This window comes from Phocoena sinus, chromosome 16 (assembly GCF_008692025.1).
Source record: "Phocoena sinus isolate mPhoSin1 chromosome 16, mPhoSin1.pri, whole genome shotgun sequence".
In the NCBI taxonomy this organism is placed as follows: Eukaryota; Metazoa; Chordata; class Mammalia; order Artiodactyla; family Phocoenidae; genus Phocoena; species Phocoena sinus.
Window position 1 is genome coordinate 51801749 of NC_045778.1, and position 15369 is coordinate 51817117.

At 44.0% G+C, this 15369-nt stretch overlaps 1 protein-coding gene across 2 annotated transcripts in view; it reads left to right on the forward strand.

Annotated features, from left to right (window-relative positions):
* The first annotated feature begins 346 nt into the window (after window positions 1–346).
* The window catches only part of PDE6C (phosphodiesterase 6C), a 64502-nt gene continuing 49479 nt past the window's right edge, over window positions 347–15369 (forward strand). The window contains exons 1-7 of one of the 2 annotated variants that reach the window (XM_032608615.1): window positions 347–1024; window positions 7462–7614; window positions 7719–7808; window positions 8839–8979; window positions 12207–12281; window positions 13284–13348; window positions 13452–13518. In XM_032608615.1, the coding sequence (XP_032464506.1) occupies window positions 545–1024; window positions 7462–7614; window positions 7719–7808; window positions 8839–8979; window positions 12207–12281; window positions 13284–13348; window positions 13452–13518 (1071 nt within the window). In that variant the 5' untranslated portion in view covers window positions 347–544. The remainder of the gene's footprint in view (window positions 1025–7461; window positions 7615–7718; window positions 7809–8838; window positions 8980–12206; window positions 12282–13283; window positions 13349–13451; window positions 13519–15369) is intronic. The other variant, XM_032608614.1, reaches the window with a different exon arrangement.

Genomic DNA, 15369 nt, shown 5'->3' on the forward strand with positions numbered 1-15369 from the left:
TTCCATCTCCCCCAAATATTCATTCAAGTTGCCATATAAACAAACAGACATTTCCGAGGTCTAAATAGTTTTATTTCATAGAGCTATCATGAAAGAACAAGTGGTATTGTCAATGCCTATGGAATATAATTAATGGATATATCCATGATTCTTCTTGTCGCCGACAGCAGCCACGGTTCAGCTGTTTTTCTGGAATGGTCACTTTGACTTGCTACTTGGCTGGCTGATCTAAGACGCTCTGCGGATTCTCTGAGGACTTATGAGCTAATAATGCTTAGGGATTTCGTGTCCTGAAGAACTCTTTAATCCCATGCTTCCTGAATCCCACTCTAAGCCAGGACCTTCTGTCATATCCCAAGAGTTAAAAGTCGTTTGAAAGCTCTGCTAAACAACCTTTCTGCTCAGCCTTTGGGGGTCCTGTGAGGTGCCCCTTAGGGCTTTCTCGGTATCTTTGACCAGGAGGTACCTCTTTGTTGGCACTCTGCCTCTGGTGGTGCTCTGAGGGTCTTCCATTCTGGACAAGAGCAGCAAAGCAAGCCACGCCATGGGTGAGATCAGCCAAGAGACGGTGGAGAAATACCTGGAGGACAACCCTCAGTTTGCCAAGACGTATTTCAACCGGAAACTGCGGGGGGAGGCGGCAGGAGAAATCTCGGAGCCCGGTGGTGCGCAAGCGCCGGCCCGCGCGTCCTTCCTGGGCCTGACGCTGGTGGAAGAGGCGGCCCTGTGCCTGGAGCTGCTGGAGGCCCTGCGGGAGGAGGCCGGCAGCGTGGAGCTGGCGGCGCACAAGGCCCTGCAGAGGCTGGCGCGGCTGCTGCGGGCGGACCGCTGCAGCATGTTCCTGTACCGGGCGCGCAACGGCTCGCCCGAGGTGGCCTCCAAGCTGCTCGACGTCACCTCCACCTCCAAGTTCGAGGACAACCTGGTGGTCCCCGACAGAGAAGTTGTTTTTCCACTGGACGTCGGGATAGTGGGTTGGGTTGCTCACACGAAGAAAACCTTCAATGTCCCAGATGTGAAAAAGGTAAGTGGCCTGATGGTGACAGTGGAGCGGAGAGGAGGTCTTGGTGGCGTCGGGGAGGAACACTGGGAAAGAGAGCGGGGGTCCAGGGGCCATCCTCGTGACATTGGCTTGGCTGGGGAGTGGGTGGTGGGGAAGAGGAGCACCTGGGCCGAGAGTTGCCAGATTTAGCAAATAAAATTACAAGATTCAGGGCTTCCCTGGTGGTGCAGTTGGTTGAGAGTCCGCCTGCCGATGCAGGGGACACGGGTTCGTGCCCTGGTTCGGGAAGATCCCGCGTGCCGCAGGGCGTCTGGGTCCGTGAGCCATGGCTGCTGAGCCTGTGCGTCTGGAGCCTGTGCTTCGCAACGGGAGAGGCCACAACAGGGAGAGGCCCGCGTACCGCAAAAAAAAAAAAAAAAAATTACAAGATTTCCAGTTCTATCTGAATTTGAGATCAACAGGGGATAATGTGTGCCCCATGGAATGCTGGGTGTTTTATTGGGCAGCCTTACCTGGGCCTGGTACAGTCCACACCTGCTCCCTTGCACCTCCTCTGTGCTCTGGGCACTGTCCTGACCAACAGGGCAAAGCAGGCCGCTCACTGGTGAGATGATCAGCCAATACCAGATGCCAAGACCCCTGAACCGCTTCTCACCCACGATCCTTTGAAGACACTCAGCTGTTTGGGGGTGACTTGGCTCCTGAATGATCCTCTCACCTATAGATCAAAGGTGCAAAAAGAAAAAAGATACCCTCCGAAAGTTCAGATGTTGCCATCTGGATCCTTAAAAATGTGAATTTAGGTGATGATTAAGTACATTTGGCCGTCTCAACCCCTCATAACTCAGATCTATCAAGAATTTCCAATCTTGTAAATGGGACATTTGGACCCTCCTGAAGACTAATTGTATATTGTATAAATTATTATGCTCTTTTAAAAGCAGAAAAATTAACTTTCTCCTAACCAACGTAATGTTTGTTCCTCTTAGAAAAATTAGAAAATACAAATAAACAAAAAGAAGGAAATGCAAATCACCCATAATCCCCCTCCTCAGCAATAGCCGTAGGTCCCAGCCTGGAGTTTCTCCTGCCTGCCCTTTTCCTACACACACGTCCCACCATTTTGTTTTGCTATTAACAAAGGGGAGAGTTGGACTATGATGGAACAGAATCGATTGGGAGCTGGCCCTGAAATGCTTACTGTGTAGAGGTTTATTGCCAGCTTGTGGAGGAGGGGCAGCTGGAGGCAGGAGGCTAATCCCCTACATGCCTCTTGAAGCTGATTACAGGAGGGGGGCCCTGCGGATCCAGAAGGTGCAGAAGTTGTCAAACATTAGCAACGCTCAGCAAACAGCCACAGGACAGCCCAGAGGGGCAAGGGTTGCCGTTGGGCACCGGAGAGTCCTCTCTCTTTACCATCCCTCCCTGCAGTACGTTTCAGCTGGTTTAAGTAGGATTCTGGGCCCACTGCAGCCGCTTCCGCTGACTAAAGGCCCTTAAGGCAAAGTTCTTGGATCCCCAGCAAGGAGGCTATGCCTGTACACCCTGAGGTTTTCTCACAGGAATATGCTTCTTGCCAGTCTCCGACTGAGACCATCTCCAAAATGACTAGGACAGCAAACTTAAGAAAGTGACCACGCAAGATTTTTTTTGCAGAAAAATGTTTTGTTTTTTTTTAAAGAAGAGATGGATAAAATGGCTTCTGCTCTACTCCTTTATGAATGAGCCCAGTTCTGTTGAGGACAGGATGATAGAAAGGAGCAGCTTAAGCGATCAGGTGGCCTGGGTGTGTTGCTGTCCATTATGGGCACCCCATATGCACAGGGCAGTAAATGGGGGGGAGGCGGGGTCACTTCGCTCTGTTCTCCCTTTTTCTGAGTATGTGTGAAGTCAGACGCCATCCCACCCTCCTGAACTCAGAGGAGGGACAAAGACTTCATTTGCTCTCCGTTTCTACTGCTTCTAAGCATTTTTTTTTCCCTCGGAGAATGGTGCTTTTCAACTCTGGACGCACATTAAAATCAAACTGGGAGCTCTTTTAAAAATACGGATGTGTGAGACTCTCAATAGACAAATTACACCAGCCTCTCAGAGGCTGGGACACAGCCAGGAGTACGTTTTAAAAGCTCCCCAGGTGATTCTAATATGCAGCCAATGTTGAAAACCGCTGGTCTATTGGATGAACAGATTTAAGAGGAGGAAGTAAATTTCAAATCAACTGTGGATGATTAGATGGAAAGGGCTCCTGGAGCCTTTAGTTTATTCCCTTGGGCAGACAGGAAGTTGAGGTCATGGGGGGCTGCATCTCTCCTGGAGTCCAGGGTCTGGTCAGTAACTGAGAGTGTCTGGAGAGGATGAGGCCTCCTTGCTCTGTTCCCACCCTCATCCCACCCCGCAGCCCTGCAGTTTCACTGCACTTAAGTTGTGGTAAAATCTGCAAAGAGAAAGGAGTTGGAAATGTTTTAAGTGACATTTCTATTAACGCTTCACCTTTTCATTGCACTTGACACTTGGTGAAGATTTCTCTTGTTCTTTATCTCACTTGATTCTGGCCAAGACCCTGTGCAGAGGGCAAGGACCGTATTTTTATTTCCATCCTGTATATGTGAGAATCCTCTCAAGGTCAGTTAGGCAGGAGGTGCTGGGTCTGGGCTCCTAAACCAGGTCTTCCAAGGCCTCCTTTTTTTTGCCATAGCCCTGACCACACAGGACTCTTCCCTGGTTGGCAGTGTGGGCACAGGGAGGGAAGGACTTCTCACACATAGACCAGAGGCAGAACTGGATACTTCCAGCTTTGGCAACAGAGAAGCCACATGGTGTCGGGTGAGAGCTTTGAAATCAGGTGACCTGGGCATATATCCAGATCTGAGACAAGGTAACTGCGTGATGGATTGTGTTTCTGCACCTGAGAAACAGAGTAACCAAATGTACAGATGAAATGTACGTAAAGTGCCTGACTCCTAGTAGGTGCTCAATAAATGAAAGCTATGGTAATATTATATTAATGCCAAGAGAAGTTGGGGGCTGGGTGTAGGTGGCCAAAACTGGGTCAATGATTATGGCCTGTTTTTAAAACAGGTTAAAGGCAGGGAAACTTAATAACAGGAAACTGAGACATATCCTCCACAAGTTAATCATTTCTTATTGTATTGGGAAAGCTGGTGATTAACTCTATGGGTGGTTCTCCTGACTGTGGTTTAAAAGAAAGCCATGCGAGAATCCTAAGTTTTCAATAATTAACAGGGTGCTTATAGCTCCCTTTCTGCCCTTCTCTCTTTCTGACTCTGGATCTTGAGATGTTTAATCAGAATTTAGCAATGCTAAGATTGGCTGAGGGATCCAGGTGGCCTGCTGCTCTAAACCATGTTCCCAGTTGCCTTCATTGGCTTCTTTGAAGAATGACCACCAAGGGGAGTTTGTTGGTCCGAAAGATACAGGATTTACTCAAAGCCACTTCACCAAGGATTGCTTGAACCAGTGAAAATACAAAGCTGGAAAACCTTGCCTCACCCTACCCTGTAATTTTTTTTTTTTTTTTTTTTTTTTTTTTTTGCGGTACGCGGGCCTCTCACTGTTGTGGCCTCTCCCGTTGCGGAGCACAGGCTCCGGACACGCAGGCTCAGCGGCCATGGCTCATGGGCCCAGCTGCTCCGCGGCATGCGGGATCTTCCCGGACCGGGGCACAAATACCCTATAATTTGACAGATGGTTTTATCCAGGATTTTCAGATGCCATGATAAGCAAGCATTAAATTTTGAAACTTCTAAGTCATTTTCTCAAAACAGCCAATTGGATGTAAGAACATTTCCTTGTGTTTAGAATCTAGAATAAACTAGCATCCAGTTTTGAAGCTGTAGAGTGAAGAGCGTCTGCCAAGAAATGCTGCATGTTTGGGGCGTTTTGGTTATTCCTTTAGTGCCCAGCATCGCGGAGTAAGTGAAAGTGATCTCGTTCTGTAATGGATAACGGGTTAGGAGGAAGATGGACAGTGAGCCAGCCTGGGCTATAGCAGTGGATTAAGAGAAAGAACCTCCCAAAGTCTGGAGCTATTCTGGACTGAGTGAAGGTTCTGCAGGAGGTAGAGGGAAGATGGACAGTGAGCCAGCCTGGGCTATAGCAGTGGATTAAGAGAAAGAACCTCCCAAAGTCTGGAGCTGTTCTGGACCGAGTGAAGGTTCTGCAGGAGGTAGAGAGAAGTCACAGGTAAAGCAGTTAGCAAAAAAAATGGGGCTTCTGTTGGCTTGGGGCAGAGACTCAGCCCTCAGGAGCGAGCGTGCTCCTGGGCATAGGAGGCCTATATCAGCTAAGAGCATCTAATTTCTTCAGTGGTTGGAATGGGTTAGAAAAGCTAGAAGTAGAAGCAGAATGGTAACGCAAAATCAGAATGACTTCTCACCCAGGGAGGCCCCCAAAGTCCCAGGTCTCTCTTCCTAGTATTAATTGGGCACCTACTATTGATATGTGTCAGACTCTTTTCTAAGTGCTCTGCCCACACTATGTTATTCTCTTCACATCAGGGACTCTAGACAGTAGATGATCTCATTGTTCCCATGTTCAGACTAAAAAATGAGGATGCAGAGGTTAAGTAGCTCGCCCAGGGTCTCACAGCTAGTAAATCTGGGCCTGGTTTCAGCCAAGGAGGTCTGACTGCAGAACCTTCTTCACCCCTTATGCAATGCTGCCTCCTACATAAGCAGTTGGTTTCTGTGGTTCCACTTTGGGAAGGTATAGAAGACATCTGGGGTCAAGGGCTGCATCTGAATCCCTTAGCATCTCACATCTCTAAGGATCCTCCACAGAACTGATTCATCCACCAGAAGTTCAGATTCCTGGTGAAGACAGATTCCACTGTAGGCAGTTAGGATTTGGTAGGTCTGCTGTGAGGTCTGCAAATCTGCATCAGTCTGCAGGTGATTCTGAGGCACAGCCCGGGTCTCCTGCTCTGAGCAGAGCTGTGATTCTGTCGACGAAGCAGCACTTGTTCTCTGGTGGAAACTCTGGCCTGGAAGCCACGCACCAGTGGACTCTCACATTTTTACTTTGGGAAATTGAACAGAGTCCAGCCTCCACGATTTGTGCTGCTCTTAGAAGCACCATCAACATGCAGAAATGAACATAATACAACTTGTGAAAGGAACACCACGTTAATTTTGGCCACTGAGGCTCAAAGTCAGGTGGAAAGTTCAGTTCTAATTGAAGAAGACTCAAAGAGGAGACAGTCAGGACCCACAGCAGGCTGAGTCTACACCCAACTAGAGTGGGTATTCCTCTCAATTACAGCTAATAAGATAACTGCTGTCCTTGACCTTCTTCCCGAGCCCTTCCATTTGTGTGCCTCTCCAAACTCATCACTCTGCCCTTTCCGTGGTTCTTGTATTAGAGTCAGCTCTTGCTTCTACTCCTTGAAGTTTGTATCTGGGATGATACACTTCATTTTCCCCAAGGAAAGAAATAAAAAATATGAATGAGAGACATTGACTTGGTAGAACTTTGAGAAACTGAAAAGTATCTGGTGCTGGCAAGAGGGTGGTCCTCTCATAAATGACCAGGAGAGGTAAGAATTTCAACCATCTGTAAAAGCCCTTAGCGTTAAGTAAAAACTGCATATACCTGTTGATCCAGCAAAAGGAATTTCCACTTTGGGGAGTCCATCACATAAAAATAAAAGCAAGAGTGATTAGTGCAGTATTGTTTGCAGTGGGGAAAACTATCAACAGACTGAATCAGTAGAGGCTGGCTGAGCAGATCCAGGGCCCCCACACTGTGGAGCAGTCTACAAGAATCCAGAAGATGGGTTCACATCGTACACATCGGAAGTTCGTAAGGTAGTGTTAAGTGACGAAAGGATTGTATAAAATTAGAAAAGGAAATTTTGTTTAAAAAAAGAAGAGTAAACCCTTTGTCTGAGCAGAGAGAAAGGCATAGAAGGAGATGTACTAAGCAGGAACGTGGATTTCCTCAAGGAGGAGGAGTTTGGGGGATTAATAAGTTTTCCTTTGTGTTATGATGGGTTGGGCAGTTTCAAGTGCACATTTTGCTGCTGTGATTAAAAGAAGAGCTCTACGGAATCCCCGCTGTGCTCTCTTTCTGACACACACTTTCTGCCTGTTGTAATCCTGCATCTTTCCCCCCCCACCCCGCCTCCCTCTTAGAACCTCACTTTCCATTTGGCCACAACATCACCTCTTTTCTCCTGGCCCAACCTCAGCCTAACCGGGATAGACCATAGTTCAGGCGGGAAATGCTCATTCGGAAACGGGCAGTTTCATTCTGTGCTTCATTCATTCTCTCTAATTGAGGGTGGGAGGTGGGTGGGGACTGTTTGGTCGGGACCACTGTGCAGCGGCCCTGGTTATCTGTTGGTAGGACTTGGACTAGAGAGGACGATCTGTTGCCATTCCTACATCTGCACTCATGGTCCTATGCTGCTTTGGCAAATGTGTGAATGTATCTTGCAGAACAGCCATTTTTCTGACTTCATGGACAGACAAACCGGGTATGTCACCAGGAACCTGCTGGCAGCCCCCATCGTGACGGGCAAGGAGGTTCTTGCTGTGGTTATGGCAGTTAACAAAGTAGATGCATCTGAATTTTCCAAACGGGATGAAGAGGTAACGCTAACCCTGGGCATCCCATAGGAGGCTCAGGAAATTTATTTGTTGTATAACTGAAAGAAAGATGTCACACCTAATTTGTTTTTCTCTGCCATCTGTAGGTCTTTTCCAAATACCTCAGCTTTGTTTCTGTCATCCTAAAGCTTCATCATACCAACTACTTGTACAGTATTGAATCCCGAAGAAGTCAGGTAAAGAGAAGGTGACATTAACCACTCCATGCTGACCTGTCTGACAAAGCAACCCAGAGGCAACAAGCCCAGACCCTTCCTATCCACACCACATGGATAAGATCCCCAAACTTGTATCCTCAGTGTCCTCTTATGTCCCCTCCCCCCACCCCATCTTCCTGTCCCTCTATCTGTAGGTACAGCTGGCTTGCTTTCTTCAGTCCGTATCCTGGGTAGCTGTGGTTTCTTCCTCTATGAGATAGCAATGATAATTGTAGTACTTACCCCACATGGTTGTTGTGACTATTAAATGGTCATTGAATGAATTAGTTCACATAAAGCTTTTAGCAGAACTATGTATTCCTGGTATTGGGTTGGCCAAAAAGTTCGTTTGGGTTTTTCTGTAAAATCTTATGGAAAAGCCCGAACGAACTTTTTGGCCGACCCAATACATAGTAAAGGTATTAATTTGAGAAGCACATCACTCCTCTGTTGCCTCCTTGAGCCAGAGGGATAAAGGACAACATTGGTAGCCAGGATACCTGAGTTGGACCGCTCTGTGGACCTCTGTTTCTTCATGAGTACAATGGTGGGAGGGTGGTTGGGATGGAGGACTTCCAAGGTCCCGTCCTGGGCTCACTGTCCGGGTAAGGAGACCTTTGACTAGCTTAGGATGCATGGAAGGAGGCATGTGGCTTTCTCTCCGTAGGGACCGGCAGGAGCCAGTGGGCCACCAATACTGGACCCTCTGCCCAGGAACTGTCTCTGCATTTATTGTTAGATCACTTGCCCTTTGAGCCAAAACATTTGGACATGGGGACCAATCATGGCTTCTCCCCTTTCATAAACCCACATCCTTGCAAAAGGTCTACTCATCATCCCGCTCAGAAAATCTGAGTAATTTGTTGGACATGTACATGTGCCAAAATGGAACTGCGTTGTTTGCAATGCAATTCATTTTATCTGATGCACCTCCTGCTTTCTTCTGACTAATGCTCCTCTTCGTACTGTATTTTGTTCTAATTGTTTTCTGTTTAATACCTACTTTCAGATCCTCATGTGGTCAGCCAACAAAGTATTTGAAGAGCTCACAGATGTCGAGCGACAGTTTCACAAAGCTCTCTACACTGTTAGAACATACCTGAACTGTGAACGATACTCCATTGGACTGCTGGACATGACCAAGGAGAAGGTCACTGTTCCGTACATTTGGTCTCACCTAACATCACCTGTAAAATGCACATCACATGAAATGCAATCCATTAAAAAAAAAATGGATACGCTATGTAAACTACTAGTCACGGTAGATCATAAGAACCAGTGCCAAGAAAATATGGTATAGAGGTAAACATGTACGTTTTTGGAGCAAAAAAAGATCTAAGCTTGGCTTTTCCACTTCCTGGCTATATGTCTTCAACAAGTCTTTTTTTTTTTAATTAATAGACTTTATTCTTTTAGGGTAATGTTAGATTTAAAGAAAAAATGAGCAGCAAGATCAGAGAGTTCCCATACGTGACCTCTTCCTTCCGTACCCCCACCATTTCCCCGTTACTAACATCTTGCCTTGATGCGGTACATTTGTTGCAGTTGTTGAATCAATATTGATATGTCATTATTAACTAAAGTCCACAGTTTACATTCAGCTCTCTGTGTTATACTGTTCTATGCATTTTGACAAATACATAGTGTCATATATGTGCCATTACAGTATCGTAGAGCATAGCTTCCCCCACAAAAAACCCTCTGTGCTCTGCCTATTTAGCCCTTCCTCTCCCACCCCAGCCGCCTGGTAACTACTGATGTTTGTACTCCCTCTGTAGTTTTGCCTTCTCTATAACGCCATATAGTTGGAATCATAGAGCATGTAGGTTTTTCAGATTAAATTATCTCCCTTAGCAACATGCGTTTGTGTTTCCCCATGTCTTTTCATGGCTTAATAGCTCATTTCTTTTTAATGCTGAATAATATTCCCTTGTCTGGATACACCATAGTTTGCTTAATCATTCAGCTACTGCAAGACATCTTGGTTGCTTCCAAATTTTGGCAATTATGGATAAAGCTGCTGTTAATGTGTGTAGATTCTTGTGTGGACGTAAGTTTTTAACTCCTTTGGGTAAATACCAAGAAGGGCTATTGCTGGATCACATGATAAGACTATGTTTAGCTTTGTAAGAAACAGCCAGACAGTCTTCCAAAGTGACTGTACCATTTTGCATGCCCACTGGCAATAATTGAGAGTTCCTGTTGCTCCACATCCTCGCCAGCATTTGGTTTTGTCAGTGTTCCAGATTTTGGCCATTCTGATAGGTATGTAGTGGTATCTCATTGTTTTAATTTGCATTTCCTGACGACATGTGATGTGGGCATCTTTTCAAATGCTTATTTCCCATCTGTATGTCTTCTTTGGGGAGATGACTGTTCAGATCTTTTGCTCACTTTTTAATTGGGTTATTTTCTTATCATTCATTTTTAAGTATTTTAAATACAAATCCTGTATTGGATATGTATTTTGCAAATATTCTCTCCCAGAGTATTATATTTTCTTTCTCTTAACAGTATCTTTTGCAGAGCAGAAGCCTTTAATTTTAATGAAGTCTAATTTTTCCATTATTTGGTGTTGTATCTAAAAAATCCCACCAAACCCAAGTTCACCTAGATTTTCTCCTATGTCATCTTCTAGAAGTTATATAATTTTGCATTTTACATTTAGGTCTATGATCCATTGTGAGTTGTTTTTTGTGAAAGGATCTATATCTAGATTCTTTTTTTTTTTTTTTTTTTTTGCATGTGGCTGTCCAATTGCTCCAGTACAATTGTTGAAAAGACTATTCTTTCTCCATTGCCTTTGCTGCTTTGCCAAAGATCAATTGCTTATATTTGTGCGGATCTATTTCTGGGCTCTCTATTCTGTTCCATTGATTTATTTGTCTATTCTACCACCAGTGTCACACTCTCTTGATTATGGTAGCTATATAGTAAGTCTCGAAGTCGGGTAGTGTCAGTTCTTTGACTTTGTGCTTCTTTTCAGCAAGTTCTTTTAACCTCCTTGATTCTTGGTTTATGCATCTGTAAAATGAGGACTTCTTTCATCAGTTGTGAGGGTTTGAGATTATTTGGAAATTATATATCCGTATCTATCTAGCTATAGCTAAATGTCTAAATCTATATCTATATAGTGGCCAGCACATATTAGGGCATAAAAATAAAGTGTATTTTTATTACCAGTTTGAGGATTTATATTCTGAAAAGTTAAAATTATTTTAAAGTAGAAATTAAAAAATATTTAATATTACTCACACACAATATAATGCTCATTTCTCATCTTGCTTCGTTACTTCTGTTGGAGCTCTTCTAGTTCAACATAACCAATGAATACCATATCTTTATATTTATTACTCTCCATGTGATTGGAAATTATCTTTTCACAATAATTGTTCTAAGTGGATAAACATGGGACCAAGTGTCAGGAGGGCTGAGTTCTGATCCTGGCTCTGGAAGTTTCTAGCTGACTGTATTAGTTAGGATGCTTTTGGCTGCAAGTAACATCAGACCCAACTAAAAGCATCTTTAGTAACATGACAGTTATTATCTCATTTAACAAGAAGTCCCAAAGTAGGGCAGTTCTATGGCTGATTAATTCAGAGCTCAGTACAGGCATCAGAGTCCCAGGTGCTTTTCAGTTTTTCCTGGTAAAGTCTCTGCTCCCTTCAGCATTGTTGGTGAGGTCTCTTCTTGTGGTGGTAAGATGGCTGTTGCAGCTCAAGACCTGGTTCATAGACATGACAAAATTGGGAGACATTTCCTACAAATGTCATCCTCATCACCCTTCGTCTAAAGAAAAGCTTTCTTCAGAAGGCCCTTGGAAGACTTCTCCTTCACTGTCCATATCCAGGCCACATACCTGCCCTCAAACTAATTCCAGGCACCTTACATAGACCACTCGTGAGCTGTGCAGGGCCCATCTTCCCTGAACAAATCACCACCTGATAACTAAATAAAATCAGGTTTTGTTAGCAAGGAAGAGGGGGAATTGAATGTTGGGTAAGGCAAGCAACACTGTTGTCCATTCTGCATGACTTTGGACAAGCCTCTTAACCTATCTGGATTTAGTTTAATTGTCTGTAAAAGAGCTGCTATCTATTAAGTACTTTTAGCTATGTGTCAGGGTAGGTGCTCTGTATTATTCATTTAATCCACACAATGACCCTATAGTATGAATTTTATTATTGTCCCCATTTTACAGATTAAAAAGGTTGACTTGTTCACAGTCACAAGTTCATAAGTGGTATTGCTGAAAAAGAGCTTTAAAATTCCAGAATTATAAGTTAACATAAAACATGCAAACCAATGACCTTCGTATAAGATATGGTAGGTCACGGAACAGTTTGCTTAATAATGTTTAAATATAATTGCCTCCAGGAATTCTATGATGAGTGGCCTGTCAAGCTTGGAGAAGTCGAGCCTTATAAAGGTCCAAAGACACCAGATGGCAGAGTGAGTGCAGACATCTTTGTTGATGATATCTGTACCAGGTGCTAAAACTAGAGGAGGCCGTGCATAAAGGAAAGAGCGCTGGCTCGAGAAGGACTAGAAGATTCTAGTCCTGTCACTTCCTGGGGGGGCCTTGGAGTAGTAGAAAGAGCACCGGACAAGGAGGTTGAGGTTCAAGTCCCAGCTCTGCCCCAAACCAGCTGGGTGGCTCTCGCCTTCACTCATTGTTGAACTTCTCAGTTTCGTTTTCTGTGAAGCCAAGGCTTGGTGGATCAGTGCTTCTCAATAGGGAGGGATGCATCAGAGCCTTCTGCACAGTTTTTTAAACACACTGAGCCCAGGACCTTCTTCTGACACCCTGGACTGGGATCTCCAGGGAAGGGTTGGGTTAGATTTACTTTCCCCCTTGACTGCAAGCTTCATAGGAAGCTTGTTCTACCACGCTGGTATCCCCAGCACACAGGAAAGGGAAGGCATGGGATGGAATGTTCAGGTTCTTCATCTGCCCAAAGAAGTAGAAAGACTAGTTTTCAAGTTGCTTCCAGCTTTGACAGTGTATCCACTGAATCCTGCTTCTGAGGCCCCCTGTTCAGATAAGCAGGTGCTGGAAGCTTGACCACTGGCCCCTGTACAGCTGGGAAGGGAAAACATTGACTGTGGCTGAGAAATTCCATGACTCGTTCCACTGGAGTGATTAGTCGGTTATTTCTGGACAATAGAAAGAAACTGAAAGAAAACCCAAGATTCCCCTAGAAGCTGTTAGGTTGAATTCAACTTTCTAAAATTAGTTCAATAGGCTTATTCATATAGATAAGTGGCCAGTGATATTTCCAGTCTTATTACAGGCTTATAATTAGGACATGAGTAGTTTGGTAATTTATGTTATGCAGAGAAATGTGGTTGGGAAATAAGGTGTTATTTAAATTTTAAAATATAAGTTCATTAAGGAAAAGTGTCTTCTTTGGGAAGTAAGATTTTTCTCATATTCTCTTTCTTTCCTCTTAGGAAGTCGTGTTTTATAAAATCATCGATTACATTTTACACGGAAAAGAAGAGATCAGAGTCATTCCGTGAGTATTGCCATGAGGCAGCGGCAGGAGTTGCCATTTTATTTTTGTATCCAGTGCATTTCTCTGTATAGCAATGATTTTCTTTCTTCTAATCTTCTTCAAGGACGCCTCCTGCGGACCACTGGACTCTCATTAGTGGGTTGCCAACATACGTTGCTGAAAATGGATTTGTAAGTTATTGAACAAATTCAAATCTTACATAACATTGGATGAAAGTTTTATTAGCCAAGAGATGGGAACAATTATGAAAGTAAGAATGCACCAGGTAAGGGTGAGGTTTGGCACAGGACATAGGAGAGAGGAATCTTGGCAGTCAAATGTAAGTGAACCAGAAACTCCTAAACTCTACAAGAAAATATTTAGTTAACATGAGAAAGATTAATCCATCCCCCAACCTCTTATTCTGCGGCCACACAAATTTCAGACATCCTTTGGCAGTTCATGACTATGGTTCATTCTGGGTTTAATTTGATCTTAAATATAGTTCCCTTGGTCAAGACTTTTTTTTTTTTTTTTTGGTCAAGACTTTTGAAACAAGGAAAATTACTGACAAAAAGGAAAATATATATAAAGAAAGAACTTTGCCACTGATTGCAATGCAAAATGTAGTGAGTTGATAGATGAAGTGAAGATTTTTGCCCTGGTCTCTCAGGGGAGGGTGGGATGGGGGGAAAGTAGGCCAGGTCTGGCTGAGAAAGGTCAGGGGTGGGAAGACAACAAACAACAGGTCTCCGGTAGGTCCCATAGGCCTCAGGGCCAGAGGACCAGGTCTCTGTAGCTTTCCCACTCGGCCTTGACCATACTTTCCTTCCTTCTCATGGCTGATTTCTCTCCCTAGTTGGGCTGTTCCACCATCTGTGTCATTTTTTTTTTTCGCATCAAGATTCCTCCCCGCAAGAATGTTCGGTGCTTTTAACGTTTCTTTATGTTGGCATTTTTCCTTCTTCCGCCTTCAAACCCAAGTTTCTAAAAAAAAATTTTTAAGCATTTATTTGCATAGTTGTTTCTTCTTTAGTGTTGGCATTGTGTTTTGCTAGTGTTCATGCATCTTCATTATTTAGTATAGGGGCATGTGAATTACAGTGACTAAAAGAGTCACCCAAGGGTCATAGGAGAAGTGAAACAAAATCTAGGTTGTCTAGTGTTTTTTCTTTTACTGTCATAAATCTGCCTCTGCCTAGTGTGAACATTTCTGGGTTCAGAATGGTGACAGAGTAAGGAAAATTCTGTTGTGACTGCAAGATAATCTTTCTGTGTGGGGATGATTTACCCTGGGTTTCAAGGAGGATGCCCAAACTCTGGGCTTAGTTGGTTTACAGGACCAGGTGGCCTTACCAGGTGACATGATCTCTTAGTGTAGAGACATGCCAAAGGGGAAGGAAAAAAAAAGAAGGGAGAAGCAATCTTATGTCTGTTAGGAGTAAACAGTAATATATACTGACAAATGTCATGTTTTCAAAATTGCCGCAAAATAATTGAAAATTTTTGAAAAAAAATATATTTTTTTTGGCCACACCACGTGGCTTGTGGGATCTTAGTTCCCCGACCAGGGATCAAACCCTGGTCCTTGGCAGTGAAAGCGTGGCGTCCTAACCACTGGACAACCAGGGAATTCCCGCCCCCCTTTTTTTTTATAATTGAAATATTTTTAAATGTCCTTCCTGACCTGGTGGTAATGACCAAAATATTACAATTCATTCCTAACTGAATCCACAGATACCACAAATTTTCAGCCTCACCAAAATAGCCAAATAGCTTGACCACTGGCCCCTGTCCTCGGTTTCCCAGTATCCCATCTGCCAGGCTCTATTTAGGGTTTTTATCAAGTTTGATACCCCAAAGCTGCTGTAGCCAGTATAAAGAAATTTATGCCCCACTTAAAAAAATTTTTTTTTATTGGAGTATAGTTGCTTTGCAATGTTGTGTTAGTTTCTGCTGTACTACAGCAAAGTGAATCTGTTATACATATATCCACTCTTTTTTAGATTCTTTTCTCACATAGGTCATTAGAGAGTATTGAG